This window comes from Lagopus muta, chromosome 12 (assembly GCF_023343835.1).
Source record: "Lagopus muta isolate bLagMut1 chromosome 12, bLagMut1 primary, whole genome shotgun sequence".
NCBI lineage: Eukaryota > Metazoa > Chordata > Aves > Galliformes > Phasianidae > Lagopus > Lagopus muta.
Window position 1 is genome coordinate 19,159,361 of NC_064444.1, and position 18,908 is coordinate 19,178,268.

Here is an 18,908-nt window from a genome sequence, read left to right on the forward strand (position 1 = left end):
TCATACTTCACCTCCTGATTACTGCAGGATCTGTTAAAACTGCAAGGGCTAATGTTTTCATTAATAACTTTGAAAGGATCAAAGTTTCGTAAGTAGACTCACAAAAGCGCTGTTTTCTCTTTAGGTGCTCTCTCTTCACACTGCTTACATGACTTATGGATTCTAGCCCAATTAAAAATGTTGTATGTTGATTGAGGCTTCTTTGAACTACACAGGGCAGTGACACTTGAGTTAAGACTGTTGAGAAATAAAGGTAAATTCTTTTTTTTTTTATACTTTGTGTTATTTGGCTGATTTCCACGAAAGAAAAGGAAGCACTCATCTCCTGGAGTGTTGGACTTGATTCCAGTTTGGTGTGCTAATGACCAAATTCAAAGAATATGAACTCAATAAGGTTGGTTTCAGCAGAGCAGTTTCACCATAAGGAGAGAACTGGAAGTCCATTGACGTTTACTGGAGCAATTTGCAGTTCTTTTTTCATGTCACTAAGTGCAAGAGGACTACAGGTAGACTTGATCATATAAACATTTAAAAGGAAGTCAACAGCAATTTGCATCTTTCAGATGCTTTTAAAGTATCTGTTGCTGAAGATTTGCAGGGGAAAAAGTAAAGTTCCACAGTGAAAAACTGTAAATGAAAGCCGGTGCATCTCCAGAAAAAGTAACTTAGTCATAATGCCTTCACTGAGTAAAAGGAGAATGATGTAGGAAAGAAAAGCCTGACCTACTGACAAATATTTGTTACTGCTGTGCTTCACACAAAGACCCATTTAATGCTTGAAGAATGGGATGAGGGGATGAGGAGGTGATGGGATACATTAATTTGAAGACAGGATGATATAAAAAGAAACAGGTGGAAGAAGTGTAGGATTATGACTGAAATAGGGGAATGGAGAGGAGTAAGTGAAGGATGACTGCAAAAGAAAAAGGTGAAAGAACAGGGATAAAATATGGTCTTCCAGCTAGATCTGGTGTTCATACTCAAAGATTGTGTGCTGATCTCCATAGAAGGAGAACTGGGAAGAATAAATTAGGAAGAAGGGCCACAAAATGACTAAGATGATACAGCGGTCAGTAAAAATGCAGAGGCCTCATCCTGTTGCCTCATCCCTCATGTGCTATAGGTTTCTGTAGGAATAGTTTATGGGCTCCACCCATTTTTTTAGGGCTGCTGACTGAAAATCCTCACTTGAACACCAACCCCCCCTCCCCCCCTCCCCATTTACTAAAGACAGATGGCATCTAGAGCAGTATTCTAATCTTCCAGTGAACAAGAAAATGCAGAATTCTTTCTTAATTTGGGACCATAGTAAGTCTCACTGATTTGAAACTTAATTTGGCCTTACATTGGTATAAAAATGTTGATACTGAAGATCTTGGATTTTTTAAAATTCCTTGCTTGATTTCTTTGCTTACATTTTCATGGTTCAGCATTGTGATGTAGAAAAACACAACGCTCAGGGTCAAGCAAATTGAAGATCCTGCATTTTGCTTTGTATTCACAAAGGCTGTGAAAGTCTGCTCACATTGTCCTATATCCCTGTGTTACATGTTGACAGGAAGGTCACCCATCCAGGCCTCTGTCATTTCGCCATGAGCCTTAGTGGAACTCTTTAGGTATGTAGTTAATCTGGAGCTTTAGTGTTTCTCCACCCTGTTTTAATAGTGCATACTATGTCATGATCCAAAACCAATCATAAACTCTTGGGATGTGGACTAGTGTGCCTTTCCACAAAGCTCTTAATACTCTGTTGTTCACAATTACAGGAACTATACATTTTATGGTACTTGTTTAAGATTCCACTATTAAAAAAAAAAGGCGCTGAAAAGCATTAATAAATGTATGTGGTGCCCTTAATCAGCAGAGCTGCTGTCACTGTTAATTTCATAGAACCTACCTGCAGCCAGTAGCTGTGATACTTTTGTTTAGTCATTTCCATAATGACAGATTGAGCTCATGGCTGTTTTCCAAAACAGCATGGCATGAATGTTTGAAGAAATAATTGTCTTTAAACAAAAGAATAAAAGAAATGGGAAGCTGTAGTTTATCCATAAATTCATGGCATGGATAGCATGATGTTGTGTCTTGATGTATCACCTTAGAATGGGCAAGTTATGTGCCTGATTGGAGTTATTTTCTGAAGCAACCAGTTATCACAGAATCACAGAATCACAGAATTGTAGGGGTTGGAAGGGACCTCCAGAGATCATCGAGTCCAACCCCCCTGCCAAAGCAGTTCCCTACAGCAGGTCGCACAGGTAGGCATCCAGGCAGGTCTTGAACATCTCCAGAGAAGGAGACTCCACCACCTCCCTGGGCAGCCTGTTCCAGTGCTCCGTCACCCTCACTGTAAAGAAGTTCTTGCGCATGTTTGTGCGGAACTTCCTATGCTGCAGTTTCCAGCTGTTTCCCCTTGTCCTGTCTCCACTCACCACTGAAAACAGTCTGGCCTTGCCATTCTGCCCCCCACACCTTAGATATTTATAGACCTGGATCAGGTCCCCTCTCAGTCTTCTTTTCTCAAGGCTGAACAGACCCAGACAGTTATATCATCATTGGCTATACACGGGCACTCCAGCGTAGTTTTGTGAAGGTGAAATAATGAACACTTGAATCCTACCAACCTGAACCATAACAAACATGTAAGTACTCATGTCTCACAAGAGTTCTTGAACACACAAGGAGCAAAAAAAATGGCACCTCAGAACCTACATTTCCAAAAATTATTCTGTACAGAACTGGCATAACCAGATTGAGAAATGATGGGAACTCTGCCATCCACTGAGTGCAGAATTCACTGAATATGCGTCAGAGCCCTTGGTATTTGGGTCATCTGAATGCTTCAGCCTCCTGATGCTGTCTCATTCTTCTGTTGTGCATCCTTGCTCTATTAATACTTTGTTTTATGCTGTGGCCCTCCTTCAATGCTGCTACTATTAAAGCTCCCATTTCTGATTATTAGGTGTGCCCTAAACCACAGTACTCTTTTGATATCATAATTATTCCTACTTTCCGGATGTTAATCATGGAATCATGGAATGGCCCGGGTTGGGAGGGATCTCGAGGATCATGAATCTCCAACCCCCTGCCACATGCAGGGCCACCAACCTCCACACTTAATGCTACACCAGGCTGCCCAGGGCCCCATCCAACCTGGCCTTCAACACCTCCAGGGATGGACGGGGCATCACAGCCTCTCTGGGCAGCTGTTCCAGCACCTCACCACTCTCATACTAAAGAACTTCCCCCTGATATCCAGCCAAAATCTTCCCTCCCTCAACTTCAAACCATTTCCCCTTGTCCTGCTGTCATCTCCCCCTTCACAGAGTTGCCTCCCCTCCTGTTTGTAGGCTCCCTTTAGGTACTGCAGGCTGCAATGAAGTCACCCTGCAGCCTTCTTCTCTCCAGGCTGAACAAGCCCAGCTCCCTCAGCCTGTCTTCATAGTGGAGGTGCTGCAGCACTCTGATCATCTTTGTGGCCTTCTCTGGACTGTCTCTAACAGCTCCCTGTCTTTCCTGTATTGGGGGTTCCAGACATTTTTTGGTTAAGACCAAATGTGTTTGCATTTTTTTACATTGTTTTAGCTTGCAAGTGAACCACAAAGCCGAGTTCAGACGGAAGAAGCAGGTGCTCTGTTCTTTTGTGCACTGCTATGAATAGGTTTTAAAATATATTCTTTGGGCACTTTGAATAGCTTATAAGTTTTTTTCACCATCTGCTCCTTGAAATCTCAAAACTTCTGTTTCTGCATTTCAATATGAACAAATTGAAAAATATGACCAATAGTTGAAATACTGAACTTAATTCTTAATTCTTGCAGTTAGTCAGATTCTATGTGCATTTCCACTCATGTAATGATTGCATTCACTCAGTGAATATGGAATCCTGCAATCATGTTATTGCTCTCCAGATTACCTCCTTGTTCATTCTTGTTCCCTCCTGCATATGGTTCAGGATCTTGCTATCTTTCCCTGTCCTTGATATCAGTGCATAGTCATTAGGTCTATCATATCAATTAATCCTTGCTGGAGGGCTTTATTTTGGGCATTTTACCCAATTCAAAACAAAATACAACAACAACAACAACAAAACAACCTACTTCTCACAGTCAAACTGATTTTTTTTCAATTTTTTTCTCTAAATACTGAATAGGATGTGTTCCTTGCCCAGTATTTATAAATTTCCAGAATATGTGAGAGACTTTAAATTTCCCTGGCTAAATTAAGTGTAGGTAAAACAGTAGTAAATTTCCTTATCAATTAACATGTTCAGTAGTAGCAAGAAATGTTTAATTAATACACATCTGCACTAGAGATTGTCCTATCTGTTTCTGGTTTCTCCAAATATGGATAAAAGTTTTGTTTTAGAGTTGGTATTTTTTTAAACTGAAAACAATACTGGTGAGAAGTAATCCAACATGGAACTGTTCCAGCACTCTACTTCCCCAGCATGTGACATTCTAAGAATACAGAAGCAACTCAGACTGCTTGTGTTAAATAACTTGTTTTAAATTAAGTCCTTTGAATTCTATGTAAAACTTTCCCTGAGAAGTTTCTTTAATTAACTGTAAGGACTTTTACCAGCAGTGATTCTGCAATAGTAGAGTGTGGGCCTGACAAGCTAGTACCCTTAATAAGGGAAAACATTATTAATGAGTGCCTGATAAAAGTGTAAACAACACAATGAAGATATTGTTGATAATATTGAAGTGAAGGAGAAAGTGGGTCCTGTGTCTGAAGCAACTCGCTGCATTTTCCACCTTCTACAGGACCTTTTTTGCCTGTTCACCTGTGTCTCTCTCCCTTGTATTAATTTCACTTTCAGAAGGGTGTGCTGAACAGAGAAAGTTGGTGCTGTTTGGACAGCTTCAGCTTTCAGGAAATAACTCGCTGTGCTTGAAAGCACGCTCACACTTCCCACTCACAGTGTGCTTCCTCTCAAGCCCCAGAGTGCTAGCCACATGATTTTAGATAAAAGGGACTTTCCCAGCATCATAGGAGGATTAGGTAATTGTTAATGATTTTTCCCTTCTCTGCTTGGGGGTGAAAGTTTGGCCCAAATCCACAGGTGGTCTCCAATGAAGCTGTTTGTAAGGTGGGCTATACGTAAAGGCACTCTGCATGAAGTGTCAAGTTTGTGGTCAACCAAATGTGGTCAACCAAAATGTCTGCTTTGTCCTAAAGTCTCCACTCCTTGCCTAGCAATCCCAGCTCTCAGTATCAAAGCCTAGCAGGAGCACAATTAGGCCTTACAAAGCTGTCACTAAACTTGAGGTTTTCTGGATCTTTGACATTTTCTAGCCAAGCCTCCTGCTCAAGGCAGGAGTACTGGCAGTGCTCAGTCAGATCAGCAGTTGCTTTGCCCAGATGAATCCAGAAAATCTTACAGGACAGAGATGCTAAGGCCTGAGTGCTCCATTCCAGTGCTGCATTACCCACTTGGTGGAAAAGCTTGTTCTGGTTTAAACCTCAGAGGTAGAAACACCTTCCTCTGCCACTGGTGGCAAACTGCCCCTATGGAGAAGAATTTAACTCTTCAAAACCGATCTTCAAGTAGTTGTAGACTTGCAGTAGACCACCACTTAACCTCCTCCTTTGCCTAAGACTAGCTCTTTCAACCTGCTCTTCTATGCTCGTGTGCTCTTGGGCCACAGACAATCTAGGTACTGCCCACTACATTCTCTCTGATTTCTCAACATATTTATTTGAACCATTTTTTGTGTACTGAAGCACAATGGATTCTCTTCCTATGACTGTACTTTTAATAATAGTCCTGTATACAATTTGCTCCATCATGATGAGAAGCATGCTGTTGGCTCATCATCAGTGTAGTTTCCAGTGTAGCTCCCACACCTCCTTCAGCAGGGCTGTTTTCCAGCCAGTTCACCTTTATTCCTTTGCAAATGAACATAACCTCTATGCTTACCAATCCCCTAACAAGATAATGGCAGTTTCCATCCTGCTTTAAGATCATTGACTTACAGTGCTTAAGGGGATTCTATACCTGGGATATCGCTTTGATCGACTGCAGAGATGATTGTTGGCTCCAAACACATCTATGATTGGACCTGGTACAATACAGTATTTTTCAGTGCTATATAATCTTTCTTTTCCCTCTGGGGTTCCTCAGTGTGGGGGGAAAAAAAGCAAAAATTTGACCTCTTTTTTTTCTGTCTCATTAATTACAGACAGCTAACAAATCAGTCCAAGCAAACACATCGGCAGTCACCAAGGAGTTACAGTGCTATGTCCTACCAGGAAATTTTAGATGTTTGCTGGCAGCCAATGAAAGGCGAGATAACAATGCTGCTGACTCATGAACAGGAAAGCTCCAACTGCAGGCTCACATCTGCAGCAGTATCACTACAGCACTGGTCGTCTTTATGCTGGTATTTCTAAAGGTAAGTTGCTGTTTGCTTCCAATTTCTTCCTTTTGGGCATTTGAATATTAGTTTAACTTAGAAGAGTTTCTCACATGCTAAGAAAAATGTCTTCACTGTAAATTACTTTTTAGAGTTATCTTTAAAGTTAGAAACTTGATATAAATATAGGAAATAAGAAAATATTAGGAAAAACTTCTCTGAAAGAGCAGTGATGCAGTGGCACAGCTGCTCAGGGATGGGGGGAGTCACCGTCTCCGGGAGTGTCCCAGGGCAGTGGGGATGTGGCACGGAGCGACGTGGGCCGTGGGCACGGTGGGGGTGGGCTGAGATTGGACCTGGGGATGTGAGAAGTCTTCTCCAGCGTTAATGACTCGGTGATTGTATGAAATGGCTTTATAGTCATCTCCCTCCTGCCCCTAACCTCTCAGGAGACGACGACAAAGTTTTTAAATAATGCAAAAATCTTGGGAAAAAATCATTAAAAAACAAAAACAAAAACAAAAACAAAAACAAAAACATTTTGTTATTTGATAATGAGATTTGAATTGGGTCCAAGAAGAAAAACGTTCAGAAGAGCAGAACTGTTGGAAAAAATACCGAACTTATCACCTGGGAGTTAGAGTGAGACTTTGTTGTCTGTAACTTCCTTTAACAGTACCGTATTACATCATTAGTCCCCCCAACTATTGTAGCAGCCTTACTAGAGCCTGGATAAATAACAGAACTCTCATTTTAGATGCTAAAACCAAATCAGTCTGAGTTCAGGTGTGGAAGCAGATGTGCAAATCCAAAGAGAGAAACAATATTCTTCAATGCGATGTGGTTTGTAACAGACTGAACTGGTTTTCATTTTGTTTGCACAAATCACTAGATAAATTGCATTTTGCAAATAAAAAACAGGAGCTGCTGATAGCTTTTCTTTTTATCTAAATTGTGAATTAGCAGTAGCTTAAAAACTGTTACAGCTTTACTTGATTCCATTTCAAGTAGAAACATTCTGGAATGATTTAGGTCCCATATTCATTGTACAGGCTTCTTTGTACTATGTTTGGAGTTCTTAGTAAATTATTTTGATTATTTACAAGTTTATTTGTTTTATTATAGAGCAATATGAGACAGATTTTTTTTTCCTGTCAGCCTTCTGACTGCCTCATTTTTACTCAGGGTTTGTAGATTTGCATGGTTTGTCTCTGCAATTTAAGGGATAAGTGGCTTATCCGGAAACTTACATTAATTCAGAGAAACCTTTTCTAAGTTTATGAGACTACTAACGTGTCTTCCAGTGTCATGTCTAAGTGGAATATCTAAGGTAGTGATTGCTTTCAAATTACAATAATTTTAAAAAGTAAGTGGTTCAACCGTGCTGTCATTAAAATCAAACAGTGTTGAAGCTGAGCTGGCCAACCAGCTGCTGTACTTTTATTTACATTTTGATTGTAGTTAGATGAGATATTGAATAATTGCCCATTTTTTCATGAGAATCGGCGAAACTCTTTCTTTCTGGCATTTAACTGTTAGATACTAATTCTTTGTCTACATAATTCAGTATCATTTTAAAACATATTATTAATAATAACTATCTATTTCAAATGATCAGGTAGAAACAATAAGCAATTATTTAGCACCTCACAGCCCTGGATGGCAAGTTATGTCCTGAGCACTCTTCTGCAGTTAAGTGTAATTTTCCTGTATTTGTAAGGAAGATCTGACACTGAGTGGTGAAGGGAAGGCTTTAGGGTTGGGATAGGGTTGTTCAGTGTGTAAAAGATGGCACAATGCCACTATGCTTTGGCAGCAGTGAAAACAAACAGGCCTAAGAACTTCTTTGTCGTTCTTTTCCCCAAGTCAGCCTGTAATAGCTCAGGAGGGTTTGATTGCTTTACCTCAGCCAGGACAGGCTCAGGTTTTGCACTGAAAGCCTTTTGTATTTCGTGGAACACTCACATCTCTGTGAAGCTGCTGACCAGCAAGAACACTACAGAGCAGTATGTACCTCATTGACCATGCAGTGATGGTACCAGCACCAATCATGGTGTGCTCAGGTTCATCCAGTCCCTAAACACCTCTCCTTCCTAGAAATCCCCACTCAAGAGGCAGCTTGGAGGCAGTTATATTGAGAAACAAACTCTACATATTTTTTTTTCTCTTGAAAATTTATAGAAGCTGAGCTTATTCCTGAAGTCATTATGTCTACTGTAATGACGTCTGCAGACTCTGACCAGTGATACTCGGCATGCCATGTATGGTGTAACTTTTTCTGGAGGACCCTGAAGAGATTTCAGTTGAAGCTTGTCTAAACCAGCAAGTCCATGGGAAGGAGCAGAGTGATAAGATGAGAGAGGGACATAAGTCAGGGTTACAGGGCAGGAGATGTGCGTACATGCACAAGTTACAAAACCAAACCACAGTAGCTGTTGGGCTCCACCTAGCCACTGCAGAATTCCATGTGGTGACAGAGGCACAGAAAGATTCCAAGAATAACCCTAAGATACTGTTGATGAGGCAAGATGAAGGTATTTTAGGGAGTGCACTGACTCTGTTTGTCAGAGATAATGATGTGCAACACCGATCTAGTTAAAACTACTTAGCTGAGAATATTGCAATTATAAGTTTCTGAGGACAGTATGGGGAAAAGCTTGATTTTTAAAATCCAGCATTTCACATCTTTCTCCTCCCTTTGAATTCCAAATCCTGCTTCAGATGGTGTTCATATAATGAACATAATAAAACATACGTTCATATAATCATGGAATCACAGAATGTTTGTGTTGTAAGGATATTAAAGCCCACCTAGTTCCCTACCCCCACCTGGCCCTGACCACCTCCAGGGATGGGGCACCCTGGGTTCTCTAAGCAGTAATGCCAGTGCCTCACCGCCCTCTGAGTAAAGAACTTCCTTCTAACATCTAATCTAAATCTCCCTCTGTTAGTTTAAAGCGATTCCCCCTTGTCCTACCATTGCCAGACCGTGTAACAAGTCAGACTCTTTCTTGCTTATAAGCTCCCTTCCAGTACCAGAAGGCCAACGTGAGGTCTTCCTGGAGCCTTCTCTTCCCCAGGTAAACAAACCCAACTCCCTCACCCTTTCGTCACATCAGAGCTGCTCCAGCCCTCTGCCCATCTCAGTGCCCTCCTCTGGACTCCAAGAGTTCCACGTCCTTCCTGTGCTGGACGCAGCGCTGCAGATGGGGCCTCACAAGGGCAGATGAGAGGGACACAGGCTCCTCTCTCTCCCTGCTGCCGTCCCCATTAATGCATCCAGAGTTCTTTCACGTTATGTTAAAATGTGAAAGAACACATGGTATTGCTTAATTTTCTTACGGTTGTTTGGAAGATGATATAGTACTGGTTTTAGTGGTAGAATTGTATTAGCCTGTATTCAGCCACATAGTTCTCTCTCATTTCCACAGCCTCCATGATCCCATCTCTAGCTGAAATTTCCTGCAGTCTAAACTGCCACTCACTTCTGTTATATTTTACAGGGAATGGAAGTTGCTGCTTCAGGATACAGCAAATATCAGATGCTGTAAGTATGAACATCTCCTGCCTTCTCTTGGGATTTACCTCTACCAGGGACTTTGGGGATGGTGATTGAGGATCAGTGGATCTCTTCACTCACTCATCCATGAGGTATGTAAGGTCTTTTGTGACAAAACTAACTACAAGCTAACCCAAAAGAGAACAACCAGCATGTAAATTACGGACAATAATCACAGTTGCAGTCAGTCTGCTATTTGAATCAGTCTTGTATTTTTGTTTACTGTCAAATGAAAGTGTGAATAGTAACAGTTTCACCGTACACAAACCTGTACTTTGTGTTTCTCAGCATCAACTGTACCCAGATCTTCCGTTTATGTCACTCATAAGGATCCTGTCAGTTGTAGCTGAAGGGCTGCATTACCTACACAGCCTCCAGCCTGCTGTCTGCCACTGCAGCCTGAAACCTTCCAACATCTTTTTGGATGCACAGTGCAGAGCCAAGGTGGGAACACACTTGAGAACTATAAACAGTGCGACTCGTCTGCCATTTTCATAAAGACTGGATTTGCACAGCAAGAGTGAAGGCTTATTGTCATTCATTTCCAACTTGTAAATCATTTTTAATTTTAGATGCTTAGATATAACTCAGTGCATGAGATAGGTGTGTATCTAGACAGCAGTGCAGTAAAGAAAGCAAAGGATTGTATGTGAAATAATGCTTTGGTGCATGTAAACTACGTGTACATCCATCATACATTAATATTTTCCTAGGTAGCATTTAAGTAAAAGCACATTTTATGTGGAAACCTGGCAGAAGAGGGAGTAAAACACTGTGTGGTTCAGATATGAGTTTATCATAGAATTGCTTCTTCCCCTACAGGTTACTTTGCTTCTAACTCATCTGTAGTCTGCTTTCTCCCTTCTGGTAGATTCTTTGCTTCTGCCTCTAGTCTAGAGACCGAAGGGTTTTTAATCAAATAACTGTTTTAGATCATCTGAGTTGTAGATTATGCACATACATCACGGTATCACCAGAATACCTCCTAGGACATTAGGAAAGAAAAAAATACTAGGAGCTCCAGCAAAATTTGCTGGAAGTAAAGAAACACAGTGGGTCAGAATCAAGGTTTTGATAGGTTAACTGTCTGATATGCTGGTGAGTACCTAATGTAATGTCTTGCTTTTTCAGTTGCTATTTAGATTAGTTGAAAACAAAACAAAAGTGATGGAGAAAGGAGAACAGAATGCTCTGAAGTTCACAAAAGCAACTGTAGTTAACAAAAAACTTGTAATCCTTATGAATCCTATTGAAATAACATCTAACTTGATTTATCTACCTTGATTTATTTTATAAGAGCTGTTCAGTTCAAAACAAAGCTTAATGCAAGAGAAAGAAGCTCTTCAGATTAAGAATTATTTTGGATAGACTTAGGAAAACTCCTTTATTAAATCAAGAAATGTGCTCTTTGAAATGATGTCATTTAGCTGGACCTGAGCAAGGCCTTTGACATGGTCCCCCACCACATCCTCATCTCCAAATTGGAGGGAAGTGGATTTGATGGGTGGACGACCCGATGGATAAGCAATTGGTTGAAAGGTCGCAGACAGAGGGTGGTGGTCAATGGCTCTATGTCCAGGTGGAGGCCGGTAACAAGTGGTGTCCCCCAAGGGTCTGTCTTGGGACCGGTGCTCTTTAACATCTTTATTAATGACATCGATGAGGGAATTGAGTGCACCCTCAGCAAGTTTGCTGACGACACCAAGCTGAGCGGTGTGGTTGATACGGTGGAAGGAAGGGATGCCATTCAGAGGGACCTCGACAGGCTGGAGGGCTGGGCTCGAGTGAACCTGATGAGGTTCAACATGGCAAAGTGCAGGGTTTTGCATTTGGGCCGGAGGAACCCCAGGCACCTGTACAGGCTGGGAGGAGTGGTCCTTGAGAGCAGCTCGGCAGAGAAGAACCTGGGGGTCCTGATGGACGAGAGACTGAACATGAGCCAGCAGTGCGCTCTGGCAGCTCGAAAGGCAAATGGGATCCTGGGCTCCATCAGGAGAGGGGTGGTCAGCAGGGACAGGGAGGTGATTGTCCCTCTCTACTCGGCTCTTGTGAGGCCCCATCTGGAGTACTGTGTCCAGGTGTGGAGCCCTCAGTACAAAAAAGACATTGAGATTTTGGAAAGGGTCCAGAGGAGGGCAACTAAGATGATCAGGGGGCTGGAGCACCTCCCCTATGAGGACAGGCTGAGGGAGTTGGGCTTGTTCAGCCTGGAGAAGAGAAGGCTGCGGGGTGACCTCATTGCAGCCTATCAATACCTGAAGGGAACCTACACCCAGGAGGGGAGTAAACTCTTCAAAAGGGCTGACAACAGCAGGACTAGGGGAAATGGATCCAAGTTGAAGGAGGGAAGATTTAGGTTGAATGTTAGGGGGAAGTTCTTTACTAGGAGAGTGGTTAGGCCCTGGAACAGGCTGCCCAGGGAGGTTGCGGATGCCCCGTCCTTGGACATGTTTAAGGCCAGGTTGGACGGGGTCCTGGGCAACCTGATCTGAATGTGTATGTTTGGTGGCCCTGCTAGGCAGGGGGGTTGGAACTACATGATCCTTGGGGTCCCTTCCAACCTGGGTGATTCTGTGATTCTGTGAACATAAATATTGATTCTGAACTAATGAATATGATTTTTTTTTTTTTAATTTCAGTTTTGGTATATTGTGCTGGGAGAGCATAGGCAGACAGAAACCCTTTGAAGGTATTTTTCTATTGCTCACATCTGATTTTTATTGCAGTGGTGTTTCCTACAAATTCTTTTACTGTAGAGAAATGACGACACCAACAGCATTGCCTGTTCAAACAGGCCTCTGCCTTTTGTTACAGTTAGAGCACAGTTTGTATAAAGCATGATGTAACAATTGCCACAGTCTAAGAATGATCCCCCATGCATAGTGGTGGGCACCAAAGAAATACTTTGTTGCTATTGGCTCAGTTCTGTATGACAAAGCTGATTGAACGTCTTCTGCATTTTGCAGGCTGAGAAGTGCAATAAAAACACTGTGTAGAACAGTAGGGTGCTATTCACACAGTTTTCACCACTGTCATCTCGTGGCTGCACCTCTTCTTAGCACTGATACACACTGTGAGGCTTTATCTAGAACTGCATCTATTATTGAGAAATAATAAATACACGTATATCTGCGGTATTAATTTGACTTATTGTTTGTACAGAGCTCTTTGTCCAGAAGTGGCCTGTGGCAAAAGGTGGCCATGGTCATTTCAAACACCAGCACATCTACTAACAAGAGCGTAAATTTATTTTTACTTTTGCCTTAAAAACAGTCTTTGCTTTAACACATGTGGAATAACTTTTGCTAAATATTGTTTTAAGAGCACAGGATCTTTGGTATTTATTGCCTACTGGCATATATTTGGTATTTATTTATTTCCTACATGCTGCAGGACAAACAGCCCCACTGGGAGCTTTGACAGGGATCTGTAACAGCTTACAGCCTGCCAATTCAGAGAAGTTTATATCAAGCAATTTGCCCAGGAGGAACAGACTGCTCCACTTTGTTGCTGTGTGCTGTCATCAAGAACAAGATTACAGGCCACGTGCTGCAGGTAGCATTCAGGATTTACTTTCTTTGTAGGGTTTGTGATGGAGATAGTCTTGCTGGGCAGATTTCTCTGGCACTCTAAATCGATGGCATACCAACTGAAGTGGAAGGCAAACAGCCTTCAGATTATCGTCAGAGTGCTGTAGACTTTTTTCAGCTTTTTACAAAAGTAGGAAACCAAGACTGTTTAGTATAATGTAGTAAATAAAAACATAAAAATAGCCAGCTAAAGGAGGGTATATTATTATTAGCTCATGTATTATTTTAACAAAGATTGACCTGTCTTAAGCATTTATGTCCATTGCATAAGCAGTTCCATTCGAGGTGTGCTAACAGTTTCACTAACATCAATGGTGTGGTTATCCTAAAAAAACACACACACAAAACCAAACAATGAACCAGACAAAAAACAGCCAAGAAATTGTGAAATTTGAAGCCTAGTATACAAATTGATTCTTCCAAAAGTCGTATGTAATCCTTCTGCAAGTGCATGTCTGTATCGACATCTGTAAGAAACACTGATTTTGAGTGAATGATCTTCAACAACACATTCATAAAGAAAACCAAAGGTTGTATGAGGTAGAAGCTGTATTTAAACTGATCTAATTTAGTTCATTTGGCTGCTCAGCGAAACAGTGAAGTTAATATTCAGTTGCATAATTAATGAAGTTTGTTGCAAACATCGATGCCTAAATACATACAACAATGCCTAAATACATGCAACATGGTACATCTATAATGCTTTATCCCTCCTACAGAAAGTGCAGACCTTCTAAATGGGGTTTTGATGAGTATAAGTAAGAAGGAAATTTCCACCGCAGTCTACAATCTGATGCATGCAAAGGTGTGTGCAAAATTAAGTTTTGTTACTTGATTTTTTGATTGCAATCTTTGCAGTCCAAAACAGAAGAGCTTTTGAACTTATTGCTTTAGTGGACATGCTGGAGAGTACCCTTTGGCACCTCAAGTTCATTCAGGAATTGTAGAAAATACATACTGTGAGCTATTCTGGCTGGTCCCCTCTAGAAACCTCATCAGTTGCTACCTGAGGTCACAAGAACAGTAGTGTCTTTCTGGTCACAAGCTATAATCAAATACAGCTTGCTATCTCTCTGTTTCCATGCATGTCTGCATTTATTATATATTATTACATAATGTATAATGTATATAATATTACATGTTACATTATACATGTAAAATATACATAATATTATATATTATATACATTATTGCCACGGGAAACCTGGCACAAATCTGACTGCCATAAATGCAGCTATATCTATCAAACTTTGATAGACATAGTGAGGAAACTACATGGGCATGTTTCAGCCCTTGAACAAGTGTTCTGACTCCATTTCACCTTGCAAAACCCATTCTGTGTGGTTGGTTCTGTTGCTGTGTTTATGTGAGCTCCCAAGTTAAGGCATACCAGATTATTTTTATATGTTGCAATCATATTCTGCAATAATAAAATAGATTTGCATGACACTTTAACGGTTGGCACAGTTATGGTCCAAGTCATTTTATTACTCCTGAAGCTTATAGAATATTTGGCAATACATCCCTAAAAAATTTAGCACTTCAGTCCCCTTTGAGTAAGGTTTTATTTTTCTATTTGCTAAATCAAAAACAATCATTATTATTGTTTAAATAACTGGAGAGACAATATGTTCAAAATGACTGAAATAGCTACCAGAGATATTTAAAATGGATTAATTCATAAGTGCTGAAGGGCAATGAGTTGAACCAATCTGCTGCAGATGTACAAAATGGAAAAAAGTTTTAAGTATCAACGTATCCTTATAGCAGACATCATTTGGTATGCTAAACACAGGATGCTCCTGCTGTGTGTATACTTGAAGGACATGTTATAGCTAGCCCAATATACGTATCTCAGTACAGGGCTGCTCTCCCCTTCTAGTGCATAACCCAAAAACTAGACTTAAAATTGAAATGACAGAAGCAGTAATGGAGTAAAGTCAGGTTCTACACCCACTTACATGCTAAAATGCAAAGTTGCTACCAAGTTGTTCAATGCAGTTCACTATTATCCTGCATCAGCATGCCCAACAGTATGACATACTTGACATCCTTGTAAATTGTCAGTGTCAGTGTAAGTTCTTGCTCCTTACAGCTGTAATTAAGCAAGCATTCTGCATTCTTACTATTGCTCCTGTACTGTTTTTTTTTTTTTTCCCAGGAGACAGCAATTAATGCATGCAGAAGTTCAGAAGTATACACTTTGCAGACAGGCCTACAGAACTCAGAGGTAAGTACATGGCATTTATTTGAGAATCTTACAGGAGTCTTCTTGCTTCTGCCAGAGCTGACACTGCATAATATAAACACAGTAGGGCAGGATGTCCCCTTTATTTTGTCCCTAACAAGGACATCTACAACTGGTTAAGCAACAAAACCCTGTTTTACCCTCCTACAAGCAGCAGACTCTGTTGCTTTTGCAGAAAGACTCTCCACTTGAAAGCCACTTTGAACCTCTCCTTCATGAGGATGTCCCAGTGAAATGGCAAAAACCTGGTTTTCCTTGTGCTGTTTTCAAAATGGCAGCTGGGAACAAAGACCAAAATAAGCTTGAATTCTAGCATATGCAGCTCCTTTTCTTGAAGAATAAGGATAACTTCTCTGTGATCACTCTGCAGCATACCACTAACAACCATTTTCAAAGTGATATTGGCACTTGCTGCAGGCCTGCCAATACCGAAAGGGCCAAGGCTCATGTACCTGGATAAGAGCGAACTTTAGCTAGACAATTTGTGTTCTGTGAATGGTCATGGCTGCTGGCAGCACAAGCTGCAGAATCAATTTAGGACAGCCATAACACCTTGGACAGTTAGCCTACACGTCTGTGCTGCCACAGCAGCCTGGGCGACTAGCTGAAGTTGAATTAGTTTGTCTACAGGCTGAACAACTGCCTGCCCACCCTTCCCAGAACTGTGATACAGCCTTGAATTCCAAGAAATAACTGCTTGCAAACAGTTTTGAAAGAAAGTTTCCAAGATAATTCTCCATTTTAATTTTTTTCAGGTCATCTGTCAACAAAAACTCACCCAAGTAATGAGCAAGAAAGTCCCTCCTGTAGTACCAAGTTCGTCACCTGTTCTACTTGGTAGCAGTACAAATATTGCAGGAAGCAAAAATATTCTTGAGGCTGATCTGACAGGTCCTATCACACAGCACTCAACAAAGAAAGGTCTCTGCCTGCAAACATGTTCAGCTCCAACTATACCAAGGAAAATTACTACTATTTGTTCCACATACACATGTATTTTTCAAGTGCAGTTGTCCCTTTTTAGAGCTTTGCTCTCTACTGGTATCATTCAAAGCATGAGCTCACTGCAGAAGTGCTTTTTCAGTATTCCTCATTCCTTTGGAAACAGAAGTTGAGCCACAGAAAATCAATTCACTTATAATAACACCTGCATTCCCAAGATTTTTACTTCTTATCAATAGCTGCCAGACTTAGAATAGAATTTTCTGGAACTTAAGAAACAAATCCACATAGAATTCCTGAAAAACACAGAAGCATGTTATAGCATATGCCAAAATCTTCCCAGGAATAGTGTCCTATTATCAACTGCCCAAAGAACAGCTAGTAATAAAAAGGTGCTCTCAAGTTAGTCAGATGATACACGTTATGTTCTGTTGCTGTTCAATGCAAGGGTCTCATCTTGTTCATTTTAAACTTTTTTTTTTTTTTTTAGATTACCCACACTCTGACAAAAGAAAGCCTTTTTGTACTCTGCCCTTATCTGGTCCAACTGCAGGCAGAGAAAACTGTCAGCATAAGGATCCACCACGGGCAGTCCACAGTCCACAAACTGTGCAACCTGAACAACCAGTGACTGGTAAGAGTCCACTTCCAGTTTGAGAGGGCAGTATTCTCCCAGACCAGATCTTATTCAGTGGTTACATTGTTCAGAGATGTACAGAAATAGATAATCTTTTTCTGAATTATCTGGCATGACGTCTACTGTAGTCTAGTGCAAAAACTCTTCAGACAGTGCTGTGTCACTGTAGTATTGCTGTATGGCCCTCATGTTTTCAGAAAACCAGGCACTGCCTATTGAGAACACTGGCTTGTTCTTTCCTTGGATCATATTCAGGTTGAGAATGAGCCTGAAAAGATTATAGTAAAAACAAAGAAATTGTGTCACATCATTAATTGCTTATTAATGTATGGGCATCTTTTTTTCTTTTGTGGTTTTAAGCTGAGTATTTCATACAGCTAAAAAGTGCTACTGACCGTAGAAAAGGGTGATGAAGAGTACAGGATAACTACTTATTTCCTTCCTTACGTGGTCTCAGATTTTGCTACTGAGCTGGAAACTGATCATAGGAAAGCTTCTGACTTGTGAAGCCTGTCTCTACCTGCAGGTGAAAAGCTCGGTTTCTTGCTTTGCTTGATTGTTTCAAATTGGCCAATTCCTGCATCTGGTTGCTCATTTATTTCAATTTACTACTCAGTGATGGCATAATTTCAGGATAAAGCAGTAGACTAGTATGTGCAGGAAAAGTTCATGTCAGAACTCTACTGTCAGCACTCTGAAATCAGAACGAGGGAGGCACATTCTCCACAGTAACGATGGTCTTTGGTTATTAGTTTTCTCTTGATTTACAGTACTTAACTGTACAATTAAAACCTGAATGTCAGCACTGAATACTCTGAGGGGTACGAGCCTCATCAGTTAGTGAAGAGGTAGAACCCAGTGCTCTTGATCACTTTTGCCAAAAATATTAGTTTTGCTATTAGTTTGGCTTTGATATATATTCATGTTCCTGATTTCACAACACATTTCAAACAGACTTACTATTCCGGACTACTTGTTAACTGTTCTTCCATGTTCTACAAGACAGCATTTTCTCAATGATGTAGAGACAAACTGCTCTGCACAAGGTTTGTTCATGCTAGGAGGAATGAATGCTAGGATGAAATTCTCCCCTTACACAATCCAAGCAGTCTTTAGAAACACTGATTTTCTGGAATAGGATCCTCGTGATTTTTGATGGGAATTCATTGTACTACTTGTGAACAAAGGACACAGACTAACTCTTCCTTTCTTCTTTCTCAACTGAGATTAAATTTCTACATGCATCAGTGTTGATGCTGTCACTTGCTAACACCCTCTGGAAGAAAAGAGTACTTAGTACATCTTGTTTGCTTTTCTTTTTCACCAAGGCCCTTGCTGCAAAGGAAATTGCAGTCAAATACTGGCCAGCCACAGAGGAATTATCCTGAGCTGCATGACAGAAGGACGCCTCAACCACATCCTTGACACCCTTCGCTCACAGCAAATGCTGTCCCGAACAGATTATGAAACAATAATCTCTTACCCCACAGTGACCAGCCGTGCTCGGGCACTGCTAGATATTTGCCTCTGCCTTGGAGAGAAGGCAGCAAAGGTTGTAGTGACAGTTCTA

General features: G+C 41.0%; 1 protein-coding gene across 20 annotated transcripts in view; it reads left to right on the top strand.

The window, feature by feature from the left end:
- LOC125699214 (uncharacterized) overlaps positions 1 to 18,908 on the top strand; it is a 36,308-nt gene that overhangs the window by 6,989 nt on the left and 10,411 nt on the right. For 6 of the 20 annotated variants that reach the window (XM_048958518.1, XM_048958515.1, XM_048958519.1 and 3 more), the window contains 6 exons: positions 6,189 to 6,401; positions 9,866 to 10,013; positions 10,210 to 10,365; positions 15,673 to 15,741; positions 16,515 to 16,680; positions 17,192 to 17,335. In XM_048958518.1, the coding sequence (XP_048814475.1) occupies positions 10,237 to 10,365; positions 15,673 to 15,741; positions 16,515 to 16,680; positions 17,192 to 17,335 (508 nt within the window). In that variant the 5' untranslated portion in view covers positions 6,189 to 6,401; positions 9,866 to 10,013; positions 10,210 to 10,236. Of the gene's footprint in view, positions 1 to 124; positions 1,617 to 6,188; positions 6,402 to 9,865; positions 10,014 to 10,209; positions 10,366 to 11,353; positions 13,477 to 14,224; positions 14,317 to 15,672; positions 15,742 to 16,514; positions 16,681 to 17,191; positions 17,336 to 18,908 lie in introns of those variants that run through there. The other 14 variants (XM_048958513.1, XM_048958512.1, XM_048958514.1 and 11 more) reach the window with 9 other exon arrangements.